The 16904-nt window shown below is 34.7% G+C and overlaps 1 protein-coding gene across 1 annotated transcript in view; it reads right to left on the bottom strand.

Moving 5' to 3' along the window:
- Positions 1-16904, bottom strand: part of SLC30A7 (solute carrier family 30 member 7) — a 65428-nt gene that overhangs the window by 29483 nt on the left and 19041 nt on the right. The window contains exons 6-8 of the mRNA XM_069478300.1: positions 14518-14661; positions 11620-11670; positions 7751-7886 (exon numbers count right to left, since the gene is read on the bottom strand). Of these exons, the coding sequence (XP_069334401.1) occupies positions 7751-7886; positions 11620-11670; positions 14518-14661 (331 nt within the window). The remainder of the gene's footprint in view (positions 1-7750; positions 7887-11619; positions 11671-14517; positions 14662-16904) is intronic.

Genomic DNA, 16904 nt, shown 5'->3' with positions numbered 1-16904 from the left:
ACTCTGAAACTCTTATAGGAACTATATTTTCAGAAAATTACACCCTCACTGTTAAAATCAATCTCCTGCTTTTTCATTCGGAAACAAAATTCATCACAGGACAACCCAGTTTTACCCAGAAATTTATATCACCCTTTGCCTGCATTAAAAAATGCTGAGAGACAAACTGTCTTATTCTAAGAAATCACTTTCACTGAGGAAGTGAAAATAGAACATTGGGCAGCCTAGAAGGGATAGACATGTAATTCCAGGGGACGTTTTCAATTGAGCAACATTAAACCCAGACAATATATAAACAGTGCTATTACTTCTCTTGCTCTTGGTGAACTGCAAGTATTGTGTGTGTGTGTGTGTGTGTGTGTGTGTGTATGAATTAAGGGTAGGGAAAATTACTTCTTCTTTTTTTTTTTTTTTTTTTGAGACAGAGTCTCACTTTGTTGCCCAGGCTAGAGTGAGTGCCGTGGCGTCAGCCTAGCTCACAGCAACCTCAAACTCCTGGGCTCAAGCGATCCTCCTGCCTCAGCCTCCCGAGTAGCTGGGACTACAGGCATGCGCCACTATGCCCGGCTAATTTTTCTATATATATATTTTTAGTTGTCCATATAATTTCTTTCTATTTTTAGTAGAGACGGGGTCTCGCTCTTGCTCAGGCTGGTCTCGAACTCCTGACCTTGAGCGATCCACCCGCCTCGGCCTCCCAGAGTGCTAGGATTACAGGCGTGAGCCACCGCGCCCAGCCTGAAAATTACTTCTTTATACTCTATTTTGTTGAATCCTTAAGGGTTTTCACTATTTCCTAAAATCAGCTTTGGCTAATTAGGCAAACTCTTAATCAATTTGAAATACTTCTCCAAGTATTTCTCAGAAATACTTCTCCTTGTAAATATTTCATTATCAGGAGAACATTTAAGTAAATTCAGTTTGCTTTCTTAACAAAAAAAAGAAGACTGAGATGGAATTTATTTATTTTGTACTTTGGAGGTAATTTTTTTTCTTCCCTTAAAAAAATGTATGCTTTTAAAAGACATGAGTCAGAAATGTTGTTTTACCTTAGGAAAATTAGGCAAGAAGCATAACTTAAAAATTATACTACCTAGAGAGATCCAATTAACATTCAGGGACATACAAACACTACAGTTTCCCCTTCACACATGTAAAGAAAAATACATATTTTAGATATGGACCTTTTATAAGACATTCTTATATGTTGCTCCATACCTTTGCCATTTATTGTCATTGAATTTAAGCCTTTGCTACTCAACAAATCATCCAAAACTTTATTGACTTAAAATAATGACTATACTATTACTTTTCATCTGGAACCTATGAATGCTCTCATGCTAGCCAAGCTTGACAATCAGTACATATAGTAGAAGCTCAGTAATTTTTTAAAAATATGCCTACAAAAAAATATTGTTAACAGTAATTATGTGGCCTAGGGTGTTGTGATTCTGAATGATATTTCTCTACTTTTTTATACTTTTCAGTATTTTCCAAATGGTCTATAATGGCTATATATTACCTTTATAATCAGAAAATGCTAAAAATTTTTTCTTAGAATTTTATATGCATATGTATAATGCAAACAAAATAAAACATTATGAAAACCAAAATAAAACATAACAAAAGAAGCTCAGAATAAAAAAATCCAAAAGAAAGCCCACAAAAATATGAAGCTGGGTGTCTTTGCTGATAAGATGATGGGTAATATTTTCCTTGTCTCTTTCTTTATCATTTCTTTGTCAACATATTTATTTCCAGAATTTTTAAAAACTACTTTTAAACATGTGATTTTCATTAAGTCTTCAGCCTCTTCTCTAACTAATCATGTGTTCATGCTCTGTCTGAAAACTGGGCTTTACCTGAGGGCACTGTCCTCCCTAGAGTGCAGCTGAGAAGTGCTATTTTCTCTTCTGTGCTCTAAGCACTACTCGGGCTTGTGGTGAGGTTTATGTTCCTCTTTGCTTATCACTACTACTTCCAGATCATGTTCCTCCTACTTCTTCCCCAAACACAGTTCACTTAAGGCCCATGCCACCAGATTATTCCACCCTCTATCCATCTTGATTACCAGTGTTACAATCCTTGATTGTTCCCCTTCAGTTAGTAAAGAGTTCAGGAACAGGCTTCTTATCTTTCCACCTCTACCCTTTTCATTACTCTTGATTTTAATGTCCATGGGAACAATCCAACACCTGGCCTCTATATGATGATCTTATCCAAGCTCTATGATCATACCTTCAACCTAAGATCTTAATGGCAAGCATGTCACAATCTGCACAACCCTTCCTATTTCTGCATCACTTTCCCTAATACTTCCACTCTAATACTTCTTCAGAAGTTCCAAACCACTGACCCTATCACTTTTTTTGGTAAGCATGTATCATTACCTTTTAATCTTAATTTTCCTGCCTTGCTCCTTGCTCACTGTCAGTACTCACCTGACAAAATCCCAAACCTGTTAAATCCAACTCTCTGTCTATTCCATACCTTCTACCAAGTAGCTGAACAAGACTGATGAAAAACATACAACTGTGTTCGCTTTTTTCACTTCAAATTCATGACCACAAACCTCAAAGTGGGCGATCAGTGTTGCCAGGCAATCACATTGCTCCCCTTTATAGCAAAAGGGTTTGAAAGCGAGTTGACTGTAGTTGCTATCTGCATTTCCTCCCCTCCCATATGCTCATGAAGCTACTCTGATCAGGCTTTCATTCTCAACACTCTTCTGAGCGTCTGGTCTAAGTTACCGATTATCAGTCCAAGTAGCGTTTAACAAAATTGATTATTCCTTCTGTTTGAAACACTTCCTTTACATGGATTCTAAAAGAATGCATGCTGCATGCTTGTGTCTTTCTTCCCACCTCGCTGGCCATACCACTTTACCCTTTTCTTTGCTGCATTTCCTCCTGACCTCCTCCAGGGCTCAGTCCTCAGGCTTCTTCTCCTCTGTCAGTATTTGTTCTCTGGGCAAACTCACCCAATCTCATGGCTTTAAATAACATATATAAGTTGATGACACCCAAATTTGTATCTTCCACCCCAAGCTGTTCCCTGAACTTCAGAGAGGTAGATATGTAATTATACATCTATCACTCTGCCCTGCTCATTGTACTCCAGCTACACTGCCTTTCTTTCTGTTCCTCAAACATGTCAGGTATGTTCTCTGCCGCAATGTGTTTACACTCGAAGTTCCCTCTGTCACGGATGCTCTTCCTCTGAATAGTCCCGTGCCTCTCCCCTTCACCATTCAAGTCTCTGCTCAATGTTACCTTATGTAGAGGATTTTCCAAGCCCTTCTAAAATAGTATCTCCTTACCTCACTGTATAGCACTTGTCACTGACTGGTATTACACTATTTGCATATTCATTTGCTTTACTGTCTCTCCCATTAAAATAAAAGCTCCATGAGGATAGGGTATTTGCCTATGTTGTTTATTGCCTGGCACAGAATGGGCACTAAAGCATTTGATTTTAAATGATTTTAAATATATTTAAGATACATTAAAGTTTTCTGTTATCTCCAAAGGGTGAGATTATGAGAACATTTCAATACATAAATTATACATTTCAGTAATGTTTGAAATTTTTATAATCAGCATGTATTACTTTGGTTATCAGGAAAAAAAGAGCAAATAAAAATATTAAAGCTTAACAATAATAAAAAGAAATCCAATTATATGACCTAAAACCATATATTTCTGTAACTACTGAAAAAAGTCTTATAAATAGGTCAGTAGGACCTAGACAAGGATGACAAATAGGTTTCACCTTGGAAGTTGACTGTAGTTGGCTAGTTGTGGCTGCTTGAAGCACTATATTGAAAGGGACTCTGAAGCTAAATCAGTTTTAGCAAGAAGGAACACCATATTGAGGGATATTTTCCAGGAAAATAGAAGAGGTAGTAATGCTGGAGAGATGAATCCCACTCCATGACTTTAAGTCTACTTGTGGGGCTGGGTACAGTGGCTCACGCCTGTAATCCTAGCACTTTGGGAGGCTGAGGCAGCAGGATCGCTTGAGGTCGGGAGTTCTAGGCCAGCCCAGGCAAGAGTGAGACCCCCGTTTCTACAAAAAACAAAAGAATAAGCTGGGTGCAGTGAAGCGTGCCTGCAGTCCCAGCTACTTTGTAGGCCGAGGCAGGAGGACTGCCTGAGCCCAGGAGTGTGAGGTTGCAGTGAGCTATCACGATACCACTTACCACTGCACTCTGTCCTGGGCAACACAGTGAGATCCTGTCTCCAAAAAAAAAAACCTACATGTGGACTATTTTCAACCCTTTATGTTCAACTGACTGCTCCCAAGAATCCCATATATATATATTCTCTACCTATTAATATTTGAAATCTCCATATAAATGACTAATGAGAGATCTCAAACTTACAACAACCAAAACAGAACTTTTCATCTGCAGTGCCCTTCAAGAGTAGACAAAAACATTATTCTTCTCCCAGACTTGTCTCTTCCAATAACACCTTCATTTACTCATTTGCCCAGTAAAAACTCTAGGATTCATCCTTGATTGCCTTTCTTCACTCAACCCTGACCCATACATTCACATCCACAAGCAAATCTTGTTAGCTCCACCCCAAAGCATCAGATAAAATTTTCTAATTTTATCTGCTTCTCTCCATTTCTAAGACTAGTATCTTAGACCAAGCCACCATGGCCTCTCACCTAGTTTAACTAGCTTTCTAGCTGGTGTGCCTGTTTGTACTCATGCCCCCTTATAATCTGTTAATATTACCCACATAGCAGCCAAAATCACTTCTAAAAATATAAACCAAATAACATCACACTTTTAAGGTTTCCCACTACACTTGGAATAAAATCCAAACTCCTAATCCTGAGTAATTTTCCCAAGCCTATTTCTCCAACTTTATCTCAAACCATTATTCTCTTACTCCTCATGCTTCAGCTATACTGGCCTCCTTTCAGCACCAAAGCTATCTGCACCAAATGGCTTTTATATTAGTTGGTCTCTAGACTAAAATGCTCTTCCTCTGACAAGCTCTCCTGTGACGTTCAGATCTCAGCTTAAAGGCCCCTCTTCAGAAGTCTTTCCTTACCACTTAATTTAAAGTAGCAACTCAGTCACCATCATGTAATCCTATCTTAACGCTCTGTAAAATATTAATAACTATTTGATATTTGAGTGGTTTATTTATTGTTTGTTGTCTCTCTCCCCTATTATAATATAGAATCAAAACAGTAGAGAACTTGTCTTTTTCACCACCGTGGTGAGAGGGCCTACTTAATAAATATTTGGTGAAGATATTTTGTGTAGTTTTTTCAATGTGTGTTATATTAAGTAAATGAAAAGTTTTGTCTATTTATTTATTTATTTATTTATATTTGTGAGAAAAAAATGAATGAGAATAGAACTAAGGAAGAATTCCTTATTTGGGATTAGAGAAAGTAATTCTGAGGTTGAAAAAAACATGATTTAATTCAAATTCAAAGTATAAAAACTTTTTTGCCAGGCAGACTTAGGTGCTGACTTCAAAACAATGAAAAAATAGTTTGCCCTTACGGAGCTTAAGAGAGAATTTTTAATAGTCACCCACTGTTTATCCAGAAAGATTGTTGAATAAGATATTCTAATTACATTTCTGATATATGATACACATTTAAATGCCCTGAAAAAGTGGCATTTAAATGGAATCTGATCTGAAGATAAATAGTGATACATACACAAGTGTGTGTTGATGGGGAAGGGGTAGGGGTGTGGGGAGGAAGGAGCAAAGTGTATTAGTATTTTGTACAGAGATAATATGAGCAAAGCCTAGAATCCAGAGAACTCAAAACATATTCAGGAAACTGACAATAATTTACCGCTGCTGGAGAGCAAAGTATGAATTGAGAAGTATTGAGAGACAGACCGAAGAGGTCAACAGGGGAAATATCATGAAGTCCTATTTAGGAGTTTGTACTTGATCCTGACGGTAAGAGTCACTGAAGAATTTAAAGCAAAATAATTTTTATTTTTATTTTATTTTATTTTTTTTGAGACAGAGTCTCACTCTGTTGCCCAGGCTAGAGTGCCGTGGCGTCAGCCTAGCTCACAGCAACCTCAAACTCCTGGACTTAAGCGATCCTATTGCCTCAGCCTCCTGAGTAGCTGGGACTACAGGCATGTGCCACCATGCCCGGCTAATTTTTTCTATATATATTTTAGTTGTCCAGATAATTTCTTTCTATTTTTAGTAGAGACGGGGTCTCGCTCTTGCTCAGGCTGGTCTCAAACTCCTGACCTCGAGCGATCCACCCGCCTCGGCCTCCCAGAATGCTAGGATTACAGGCATGAGCCACCGCGCCCGGCCTTAAAGCAAAATAATTTTTATATGTAACATAATCCTTATTAAAGAAAGATAATTTTACACAGTATAAACAGTTTAGAGGGAAATAGATTAACTTGGAGATTGTTATAGTTTTCCAGGCAAGACATACTAGTAGCCAGAATTAGAATACTAATAGTGGAGACAAAGAAAAGTAAATATTAAGATCCTACTCTAAGAATTATGAGAAGCAACTAAGAATTATCATACATTAACAAAATGAAATGAACAGTGAAAGCACAAATAGTTATAGTTCTAAGAGTGAACAAATCTACCAAAAGTTAAGTTTCATAGAATATGGGACACTTAAGCTGAACTTTCAAGGAAGTGTAGTAAAATTTCCAAAGAAGAAGAAAAGGTATTTCAAACTTTATGCAAGACTTATATAGCAGAGTTACTTCCTTATACAAATTACTTAAAAAAATTAAAAAATAATCAGCATGTTAAAAATGTATACCCTACTTTTTAGGCAGAAACTTAAAAAATCTCTGTTTATGATTAATTTCAACATTACAATTTCATCTACTCCAATCAACTACAAGCTATAAAAATCACTACAGTCTGACCTCTAGTGGGTCTTAGTTATCATTAAAACAAAAAAGTTTTACTGACAGTAAAATCATACAGAAAAATAAATAATAATAGTCCAATGAAGACATATGCAGTGTACTTGTAAAATTTTAAGTAACTAAAGACTTTAAAATAAAGTAACATATTGGTCCTTTATTATTCTGATAAAAATTAAATCAATAATAAAACATATCTCAGGGTACAACAAACTTAAGAGATAATAACTATACAACCTAATTAAACAAAAATTTACTGAGAATTTATACACCTACACACATATATACCTTTACATATACACTGGCACTATGGTAGGCAATAGAAAGATAAAGAGCTAAGAGGCAGATGCTTCCTCAAGAACTTTATAATCAAAACATGGTGACAGACGTAAATTTATTTCAGTAAGCATTTTTACAAGATTTCTGCAATAATAATGTGATTTTATAATTAAAAATAGTTCTACTGGAAAAGACTTTGATATTCTTTTGCATGTGATAATGCAAAATATAGATGTCAAAAGAATAATATTCTACCTATAGTTAATACAGTCTATACTTTTAATATTTTACTTTATAGATACAATGTTGGATTCAAGAAAATTACTGCTGATTTGAATTATGATTAAAAACTTTAACTCCCAAATACCAAAAAGAAACATCAAATTCTAGGCAAGAAAGAAATGGCAAATGCAGAAAAAATATGAAGATGAAAAAAGAATCTATATAGGAATTTCTGAAATCCCAAAGGAAAAGCAACATAATAATTTGTATTTTAGTCCTGTAATTTAAGTAACATTTTTATCACCTATCTTTCATTTTAACACTTGAAAGTAACATAACACTTACCTTATAACTATAAGCATGGCTATAAGGATCGAACAGATAGGATCTGCTATCATTAGGCCAAAATTCTGCATCATGATGGCAGAGGCAATTACACCAATGCTCCCAAGTGTATCTGCTAGAATGTGTAAAAATACCCCTACAGATAAAACATAATAAGAATCAAAATCATATCTTCTGGTTAAAGTAAAAATACTTCTTAGAGCTATACTTAGTTTTATATTACAAACTAAATATTACATTGAAAAATCAGTAAGCATGCCTATTTACTGTTTAGTAAATACGAAACAGTACATCTAAGACTCTGAATAATCTTTTCTTTTTCAAATCAGCAGGGGTTAAAATATCTGACTAGTAAATTATACTTGCTCTTAATGATATGATATAAATGAAGAAGTAGAGAAACAAGTTGATTTTAAAAACTGCAAACATTCATCTCTGACTAAAAGAGTCCAAAAGTTAATTAATAATTTGTTAGCGGAAGGAGATTACATTAGAGTAAAACAACTGGTCAAGAAAACATTGTAACTACAAATATATGTACATACAGAGCCCTCTGCTGGTGATTGAAATTAATGCCATTTGGGACTAGAATTTTCTATGGACCATGAAACTATCCTGATATAATTATTAATTACCCTTAAGGTTTTATTACCTAAATTAGTTATATACTACACTCAAACTCAATGTGAAAGAAAGCAGGAATTTGAATATTTTTAAATGAATATTAAAATATGTTAACCTTTTAATAATTAAAGATTGTCAGGATACTGATATTCTAACGCCTAACAACCTAGATGTATTAATTTTTAACAAGTGACACTTGCTTGAAACATCATTAAAAATGTCAAGAACTAAGTTTCATACACTATATTTTCTGAAGAGACTCAACTAAGACAATAAATTATTCAACATTTAGATCTTCAATAGGTAAAATTTGCTATACAGCAAAACACTGGCTCTTAAACTTTCACCACGCCTTGCTAAAAATAGAACATTCTTCAATAACATTAACTATGCTATCTGAAAATAAATAGCTAGTGTGTAAAAAGCATTTATGTACTTTAGAAATACTTATTTTTTTGTTATTCACTGGACAATAAAAGGTAAACTATAATTATTTTTAGGCATAGAAATACAGATTTACTTAAACAAAAAAACTTTTCTAATAATTTAAAAGCTGTTAATGAGCACAATCAATCCTGCATTCTAGTCTTTGATACTTAAATTCATCTACTGTAGAATTTTGTATCAAATATTATATCAAATATAACTCATCCCTCACTACCTACATGTATTTTTTCATTTGCATAGAGTTTTGATTTATTACAATCATTCTTCAACAAGCTTATGGCTCTCTAAACAAAAACTTTCCCAAAACAAAAATATTTTGTCAGGGCATACTTATAGAACATTCGGTTTGTCTAAGGTATTTCCAATAGCAAAGAATTGAATAGATCAATAATATTGAGGCACTTTAACTTTTAAAAATAAAACTGGAAAAAAATTCACATTAAAGTATATTGAAGGTCCTTAAACTACAAACTCTTAAATGTAATATATGCTTTTATATCTTTGTATTCATTAATCAGTGTGTTGGCAGAATCAGAAATGAAAATAGCTATAAACATTAAAAGGAGGCCGGGCGTGATGGCTCATGCCTGTAATCCTAGCATTCTGAGAGGCCAAGGCGGGAGGATTGCTGGAGGTCAGGAGTTTGAGACCAGCCTGAGCAAGAGCGAGACCCCGTCTCTACTAAATATAGAAAGAAATTAGCTGGACAACTAAAAATATATAGAGAAAAATTAGCCAGGCATGGTGGCGCATGCCTGTAGTCCCAGCTACTAGGGAGGCTGAGGCAGGAGGATTGCTTGAGCCCAGGAGTTTGAGGTTGCTGTGAGCCAAGCTGACGCCACAGCACTCTAGCCTGGGCCTCAAAAAAAATTAAAAAAAAAAAAAAAAAAAACATTAAAAGGAAAAAAAGAATCATGTGTTCTTGATTTTCCTTAAGTTGGAAAGTTCCTGGCTACATGTTATTTGTCAACCTGAAAACTGGTTTTGTAGCAAGTGTCATTAACTACGTAAGTCCTTCTTCCTTTACAGTAACTGTTTAAGAAGAAAAATTACTGAAGAAAGAAATATACATTAATATATTTAACTTATATAAAGTTAAAAGCCTTAGAAGACTGGATAGAACTCCCCAAGAATTCAGTAAGCCAGGGGTCATACTCAAGATGTAGCAAATAATTGAAAAATTCAGTTAACTCATAGTTTTTCATGTGTGAGTATCTACATAGTCGTTCTGCAGGAAGGTTTTTAATACCAGGCAGTTATCTCTATACTTCAGCTATCTACTGGGCTGCTTCAGCCACCATAAATTGATGGATATTCAGAAAATATAAACTTATTTTCACAGGAAAGCAAATCTAACTTCCTTTCCTCCAACTTGTGATGATTTTCAAAACTAAAAATAAATTCTTATTTTCAAGGCTAGTTAATAGCACTTGATATAGACTCATAAAATATGCATGAATATAAACTATTTCAGCAAATGTTCTAAAACAATTCTATGTATTTAGTAAATGAAAAATCAGTGACTGGAAGACACATTTAAGCCTTCTGAAAATAAATTCCTCAATATGGAGGAACATATTCATGGTGAAAAAATAAAAAGCAAGAGTTATACCAAGAAATAGTAGAGAAAAATAGGTGTAGCAGAAATTGGATCAGAAGCCACTGAGAAAGTCAGATTGAAGTCAAAAGTTAATAAAGATAGAAGACAGGGAGCTGGGAATTAGGAAACCTTGACAATAAAGTTTAAATGGAAACTTGGAGCCAAAGATTGGTTCACATTCCAAAAAAGGAAACTACAATAGTTCAAAGACAAGATTGATTTTCTCTGGCTCAGAAAACTTTGTAATACACATCATTTTATATCACATGTAAGCCCCTGTTTCGGTATCATCTATTGATACCGAAACCTACAAATATAATGGAGTTTTCACTTTGCATTACATTTTTTAGCTCTAAATTTTCCCACAACACAAAAGCATATTGGATATTATTCTTGGAAAAACTATGTAATAATCCTATGAAGGCAAACATAATACTACAGGCAGGCAGTCCTCAACTTATGATGAATTGACTTTACAACTTTTTGACTTTATGATAGCGTGAAACCAATACGTGTTCACTAGAAACTGTACTTTGAATTTTGATCTTTTCCCAGGTTAGTGATAACGTGGTATGATGCTCTCTTGTGATGCTGGGCAGCAGCAGCAAGCTAAAGCTCTCAGTCAGCCATGTGATCATGAGGGAAAACAACCAATACTGTGCTCTACAGTATACTGTATTCAATAAATTGCATGAGATATTATTTGACACTTTATTATAAAGTAGGCTTTGTATAAGATGATTTTGTCCAACTGTAGGCTAATATAAGTGTTCTGAGCACATTTAAGGTAGCTTAGGCTTAAGGCTAAGCTATGATGTTCACTAGGCTAAGTGTATTAAATGTATATTCAACTTACAATATTTTCAATTTATCATGAGTTTATCAGGATTTAACCCCATTGTAAGTCAGGAAGCATCTGTATAGTGATACTATTGTCATAGGCATGAGTGTTACTTATATTTAAGCAGTACAGTTTCTGAATATTTTGTGTTTCTTATTACATCTAAGAAAATAGCCAAGTGACAAAAGAACATCTGCTCATATATCTAACAGTATATATAAAATTATCACTACATTAAAAAGACTAACATTCTCAACACAAATACTGTTAGATATTTTTCTTAAAGAAAAACTTTAACAACTCAAAACTATGAAACCAATTTCATAAAAGTTAGAAACATACAATAGCTTGACATACCTTGTAAAATCTGTCTGCTGGGTCCTGTTGTTTCTTTTAAGGAAGGACCATCTGTAGAGAATTAAGTTAAATTGTTTTACAACATGTTTTCAATTCCTGATTCAAATTTTTACAATTCAGGGTCCTTTTCATTCAAATGCATGACTGTATAGACACATCAGACCTATAAAATTATTTTTAAAATTTAATGAAGTAATTCAGTGGAGGAGCGTAGGAAATTATAAACACTGTGAAAATCTTTTAATATTAATAAAATATCCTCTAATATTTTACAATTGGAAAATTCAGAAAAAAACAAATGTACTGCTTGAAATTATAAGAGGTCCAAGAAATGAAGGCAGGATAGTATCCAGGATAACTTGACTATGGCAAACAGTAGTTTTTCAATAGCTTCTAGCTGGATGTAGCAAGCTTTGCATACAGAAGAAATAAAAATACTTTTTAAAAGTTTTGCCTTTATGATGAAAAGATTTAAAAAATGTTGTAATTTCTATACTTAAATACTTTGAAGATTAATCAGCTTTAACATTAAAGCAGAAAATATGGGTAAATAAGGCAAAAGATGAGCAGTATTTGTTTAAAGGGAACATCAGGAAAAACTGACAAGCTTTCTGATCATGACTAACAGAGTACCTGCCTATAGTCATTTGTTCCTGGCTCACAGCACCAAAAAGATATACATACCCTTATCACTACCGCTTGGATAGAGCACTGTAACAATGCTCTGCAATAATTTAACAAAGAAATATAAAAGCATAAATGTAAGGCTGCAAAATATTTTCTGTCCAGATATGGTACTGCTGTGTCAGAAGGATGATGTAGCTACCCTGAAAATCCCACTGATAGTCAAAAGTGTGAGAGATATGTAGTTTTTCAAAATTATTTTGGGATGCATGTGAGCAAAAAAGTTGGAAAAGCAAGGTTTTAAAGCATACCAGTGTAATCATGACAAAAATACAGCAAATTTTAGAGACTGACACAGGCAACAAGCAAAAATAGATATGTGGGATTACATCAAATTAAAAAGCTCCTGCACAGCAAAGGAAAGAAACAACAAAATGAAATGGCACCCTACGGAATAGCAAAAAATATCTGCAAACTGTATATCTGATAAAGCGTTAATATCCAAAATAGAAACAGAACTCCCACAACAGCAAAAAACCAAATAACCTGATTTAAAAATGGCCAAAGGAACTAAACAGGCATTTCTCCAAAGAAGACATACAAATGGCCAACAGTTATATGAAAAGGTGCTCAACACCACCAAACATCAAGGAAATGCAAATGAGAATCACAATGAGATATCACATGACACTGTTAAGATACCTATTATTAAAAAAACAAAAAACAACAGGTATTGGCAAGGATGTGGAGAAAAGAAAACCCTTGTACACTATTGGTGGGAATGTAAATTGGTGCAGACACCATGGAAAACAGTACGGAGGTTCCTCTAAAACTTAAAAACAGAGCTACCATATGATCCAGCAACCCCACTTCTGGGTATATATCCACGGAAATTGAAATCAGGATCTCAAAGAGATATCTCTTACTTCCATGTTCACTGCAGCATTATTCACAGTAACTAAGACATGGAAGCAACTTAAATGCCCACCAACGGATGAATGGATAAAAGAAAATATGGTATACACACACAATGGAATGTTATTCAGCCTTTCCAAAAAAAAAGAAAATTCTGCCATTTGAGACAACATAAATGGACCTAGAGGACAATATGCTAAATGAAATAAGCCAGACACAGAAGGAGAACTACTACATGATACCACTTATAGGAGGAATCTAAAATAGTAAAATTCATAGAAAGAGAATAGTAGAACGGTGACTGCCAGGAGCTGGAGGGAGGTGGAAATGGGGATGTATCAGTCAAAGGGTATAAAGTTTCAGTTAGGCAAGATAAATAAGTCTTAGGAATCTCTACAGCATAGTACCTATAATTAATACTGTATTATATATATACTTAAAAATTTGCCCAGAGGGTATATTTTATGTTAAGTACTCTTATCACAAAAATAAATAAGAAGAATAAGAATAAATAAAGAGGGCAGGAGGAAACTTTTGGTGGTAATGGATATGTTTATGGTGTAAATTGTGGTGACAGTTTCATGAATGTATACTTATCTCTAAACTCATCAAATTGTATACATTCAATATGTACAGCTTTTTATATGTCAATCATATCTCAATAAAGTAGTTAAAAACATTTTAAAGATTGAAAAAGTAGGGGCTTGGAATGCTCACTTTCCAAGGCCCCTTTCATATTTTCAAATCTAAAGCTTTAGCATTCTGTGTGGCAAATATAGATAATATTTAAGCATACTCTCTATTTAAAGAGTAACTGAATTATGTTACCTATGCAGCTTCTATTAATCTATACTTGACAAACCATTTTAAATATAATTTAAAATAAAAGATTAAGTTGGTAAATACCTAATGCTATAAAAGTTAGCATACAGAGATTTCTAAACATCACAAAGGTAAACATCAGCAATAAACATAAAAAATTACAATGAAAATGTGAAAAGTCAAAAACCCTTATCACATTTTTATAAGCCTATATGGTACAAAAGCCCTCATCATACTTAAAAAATTATGATTTTGATTTGCTAAATTGCAATTGTTCCTCATTCACAGACACTCATTTAAAATAGTGGCATTTTATTATTATAGACTCACTGAAAATAAAGCTTTATCCACTGCCTTATAATGACTTAATTTCATGATATACTAAAAATAAACTGGCCCTTGGAAACAGTCAGATTCATTGGAAAAGAAGTTGATCGCAGTATCCTTTCAATAAACTATTTCAACTAGGAAAAGTAATTTACACAATACCTGTTTATTTGGAGGCTGTCACTCTGAAAGTCTTTAGACTGTACTCACCATGAGAATGAAAGTGTCCATGTCCATGAGCATGATCATGGCTATGTGCAGCACCATGTTTCACTTCGTGACTATGGCAATGATCTAGATGGCCACGTGTCTGATCTAAAGCACCGTTAAAAAGGGAATGACTGTGTCCATGGCCTAGAAAACAAAGTGTTAGAACAGAAGGTATGTAAAAATATATAAATGGTAGCAATAATACTGATACTAGTGAAAAGAATCAGCTCTAAACTCAGATTCAATTCGATATACATTTACTTGTAAAAAGTGTTATAGATTCATTAAAACATCTAACATCTACGTTCTTGTTATAGAGTACAGGAAGAAAATGAAAGCCTAGAAGTGACAGACCTTACTGGAAATTAAAGTAAGTACTGATCAGAAGTACACAGAAATACTCAAACAGATTAATGTTATTCATTCCTTCAAGACATATTTACTTGTTAATTACACTATGTTATAGGCACCATTCTAGGCACTGGGGATAAAGCAGTAAAAAACATAGAAAAAATTCTTGGCCAAAATTTTGCAAAGTACTACTATATACACTAACAAAGATTAAACAAGATTTTTTTTTTTTTTTTTTGAGACAGAGTCTCACTCTGTTGCCCAGGCTAGAGTGAGTGCCGTGGCATCAGCCTAGCTCACAGCAACCTCAAACTCCTGAGCTCAAGCGATCCTCCTGTCTCAGCCTCCCGAGTAGCTGGGACTACAGGCATGCGCCACCATGCCCGGCTAATTTTTTCTATATAGATTTTTAGCTGTCCATATAATTTCTTTCTATTTTTAGTAGAGATGGGGTCTCGCTCTTGCTCAGGCTGGTCTCGAACTCCTGAGCTCAAACGATCCGCCCACCTCGGCCTCCCAGAGTGCTAGGATTACAGGCGTGAGCCACCGCGCCCGGCCTAAACAAGATTTATGTACATAGTCCATTGAGGCAGAGACAGGGAAGATGTTGCATTTGGTAAAAGAATTATTAAAATTACACTAAAGCAGGTAGAAAATGCAAAATACAAAAGAATACAGAATCCTCTCTTCATAACATACCTAAAAATGACTAAACCATCAAAAAATATGTTATACAAGCTATTCTAAAGCACAAAAAGAGACTGGATGTTATCCAATTCAAAAATATCACTTAGGTTTGCAAAAATTCTAAATACCAGCAAATCAAATCCAGCGCTGCATTATATGAAAAAATCATGACTATGGGGAAATGACCTTCCAGAATGGTGGAGAGGACTTCATTGAACTCTCTCCTCTGAAACAATAAAAACACAGGAAATGTAATAAAAAACCAACCATTTCAGAACTGACAACCAATCAAAATCAGAGAATGAACTGAAAATCATCTACCTGAGAGAAACTACTGAACTTCTTTAAGACTGAAAACTTGGGGCTATTTCCATTCCACCTCTCTCCCCAGCCAATGGGCAAAGTAGCTAAAAGCCAGCAGGAGTGCAGACAATGGAGAGGTCTCTTTTGGTGTTTTGTTAAAACCACCATCTTCTCAGCAGTCAATATTTTATCCAAACTTGCAGTTCCCTGGGAAAATTTCTATTCTCAGTGATATGGATCTTAGAGATCAGCTCAGCCTGGGGGAGTGAGGATAGGGGCAATGGCCAAAACAATGGCAAATTCCTAGCAGTATCTCAGCTGCAGAAGGCTGTGATTTCAGATGGGGCAAACGAGCCTGGCTGAGAATTAAAAGGAAATAGTGGGACTATAAGGAACTTTGAAAACTGCCAATATATTCCTGGGGATCTAAAAGGTTTCATGTACCCTGTTTACATGCCCAAGGAAGACCTGAGAAAAGAGAAATCACCAGTTACTCATTTCTCACTGAGCTTGATGTCTGCATATGAAAGCTAAGGCTGCCTTATAAACTGCTAGTTTGAAGGTATGTTTTTCAACAAAGATCCTTCTGGCAAAAGTAGAAGATTTAATGGCAAGGCATTAAATCTTCTGACTAATCATTGGCTGACCACTTAATTATACCAGCCCAGGTATGACTCCTAGGAAGACAGGTTAAAAATAAAAACAAGAACTTAGAAGAGCTAGCAGAGAACTCCATGGCTACACACTGCAAGAAACACAAATCTACTGAATTGGTTCAGGAAAGACTCACAAGGAGAACAATACAACAACAAAAACACCAGGAACAACAAACTTTGGAGGGGTGGTGTAATCTGATACCAGAGTTGTTACAATATGTAATCTAAACTGTTCAGTTTTCATCAAAAAATTACAAGACATACAAAGAAACAGCAAAGTATGCCAAATACAAAGAAAAAAGCAGCTAACAGAAAATGTCTCTGAGGAGATTTTGGATTTAATAGAGAAAGACTTTAAATCAGCTATTAAAAGTATGTTCAAACAACTAA

The sequence above is a fragment of the Eulemur rufifrons genome, chromosome 8 (assembly GCF_041146395.1).
Source record: "Eulemur rufifrons isolate Redbay chromosome 8, OSU_ERuf_1, whole genome shotgun sequence".
Classification (NCBI taxonomy): Eukaryota; Metazoa; Chordata; class Mammalia; order Primates; family Lemuridae; genus Eulemur; species Eulemur rufifrons.
This window is presented reverse-complemented; position numbering and strand designations above follow the sequence as displayed.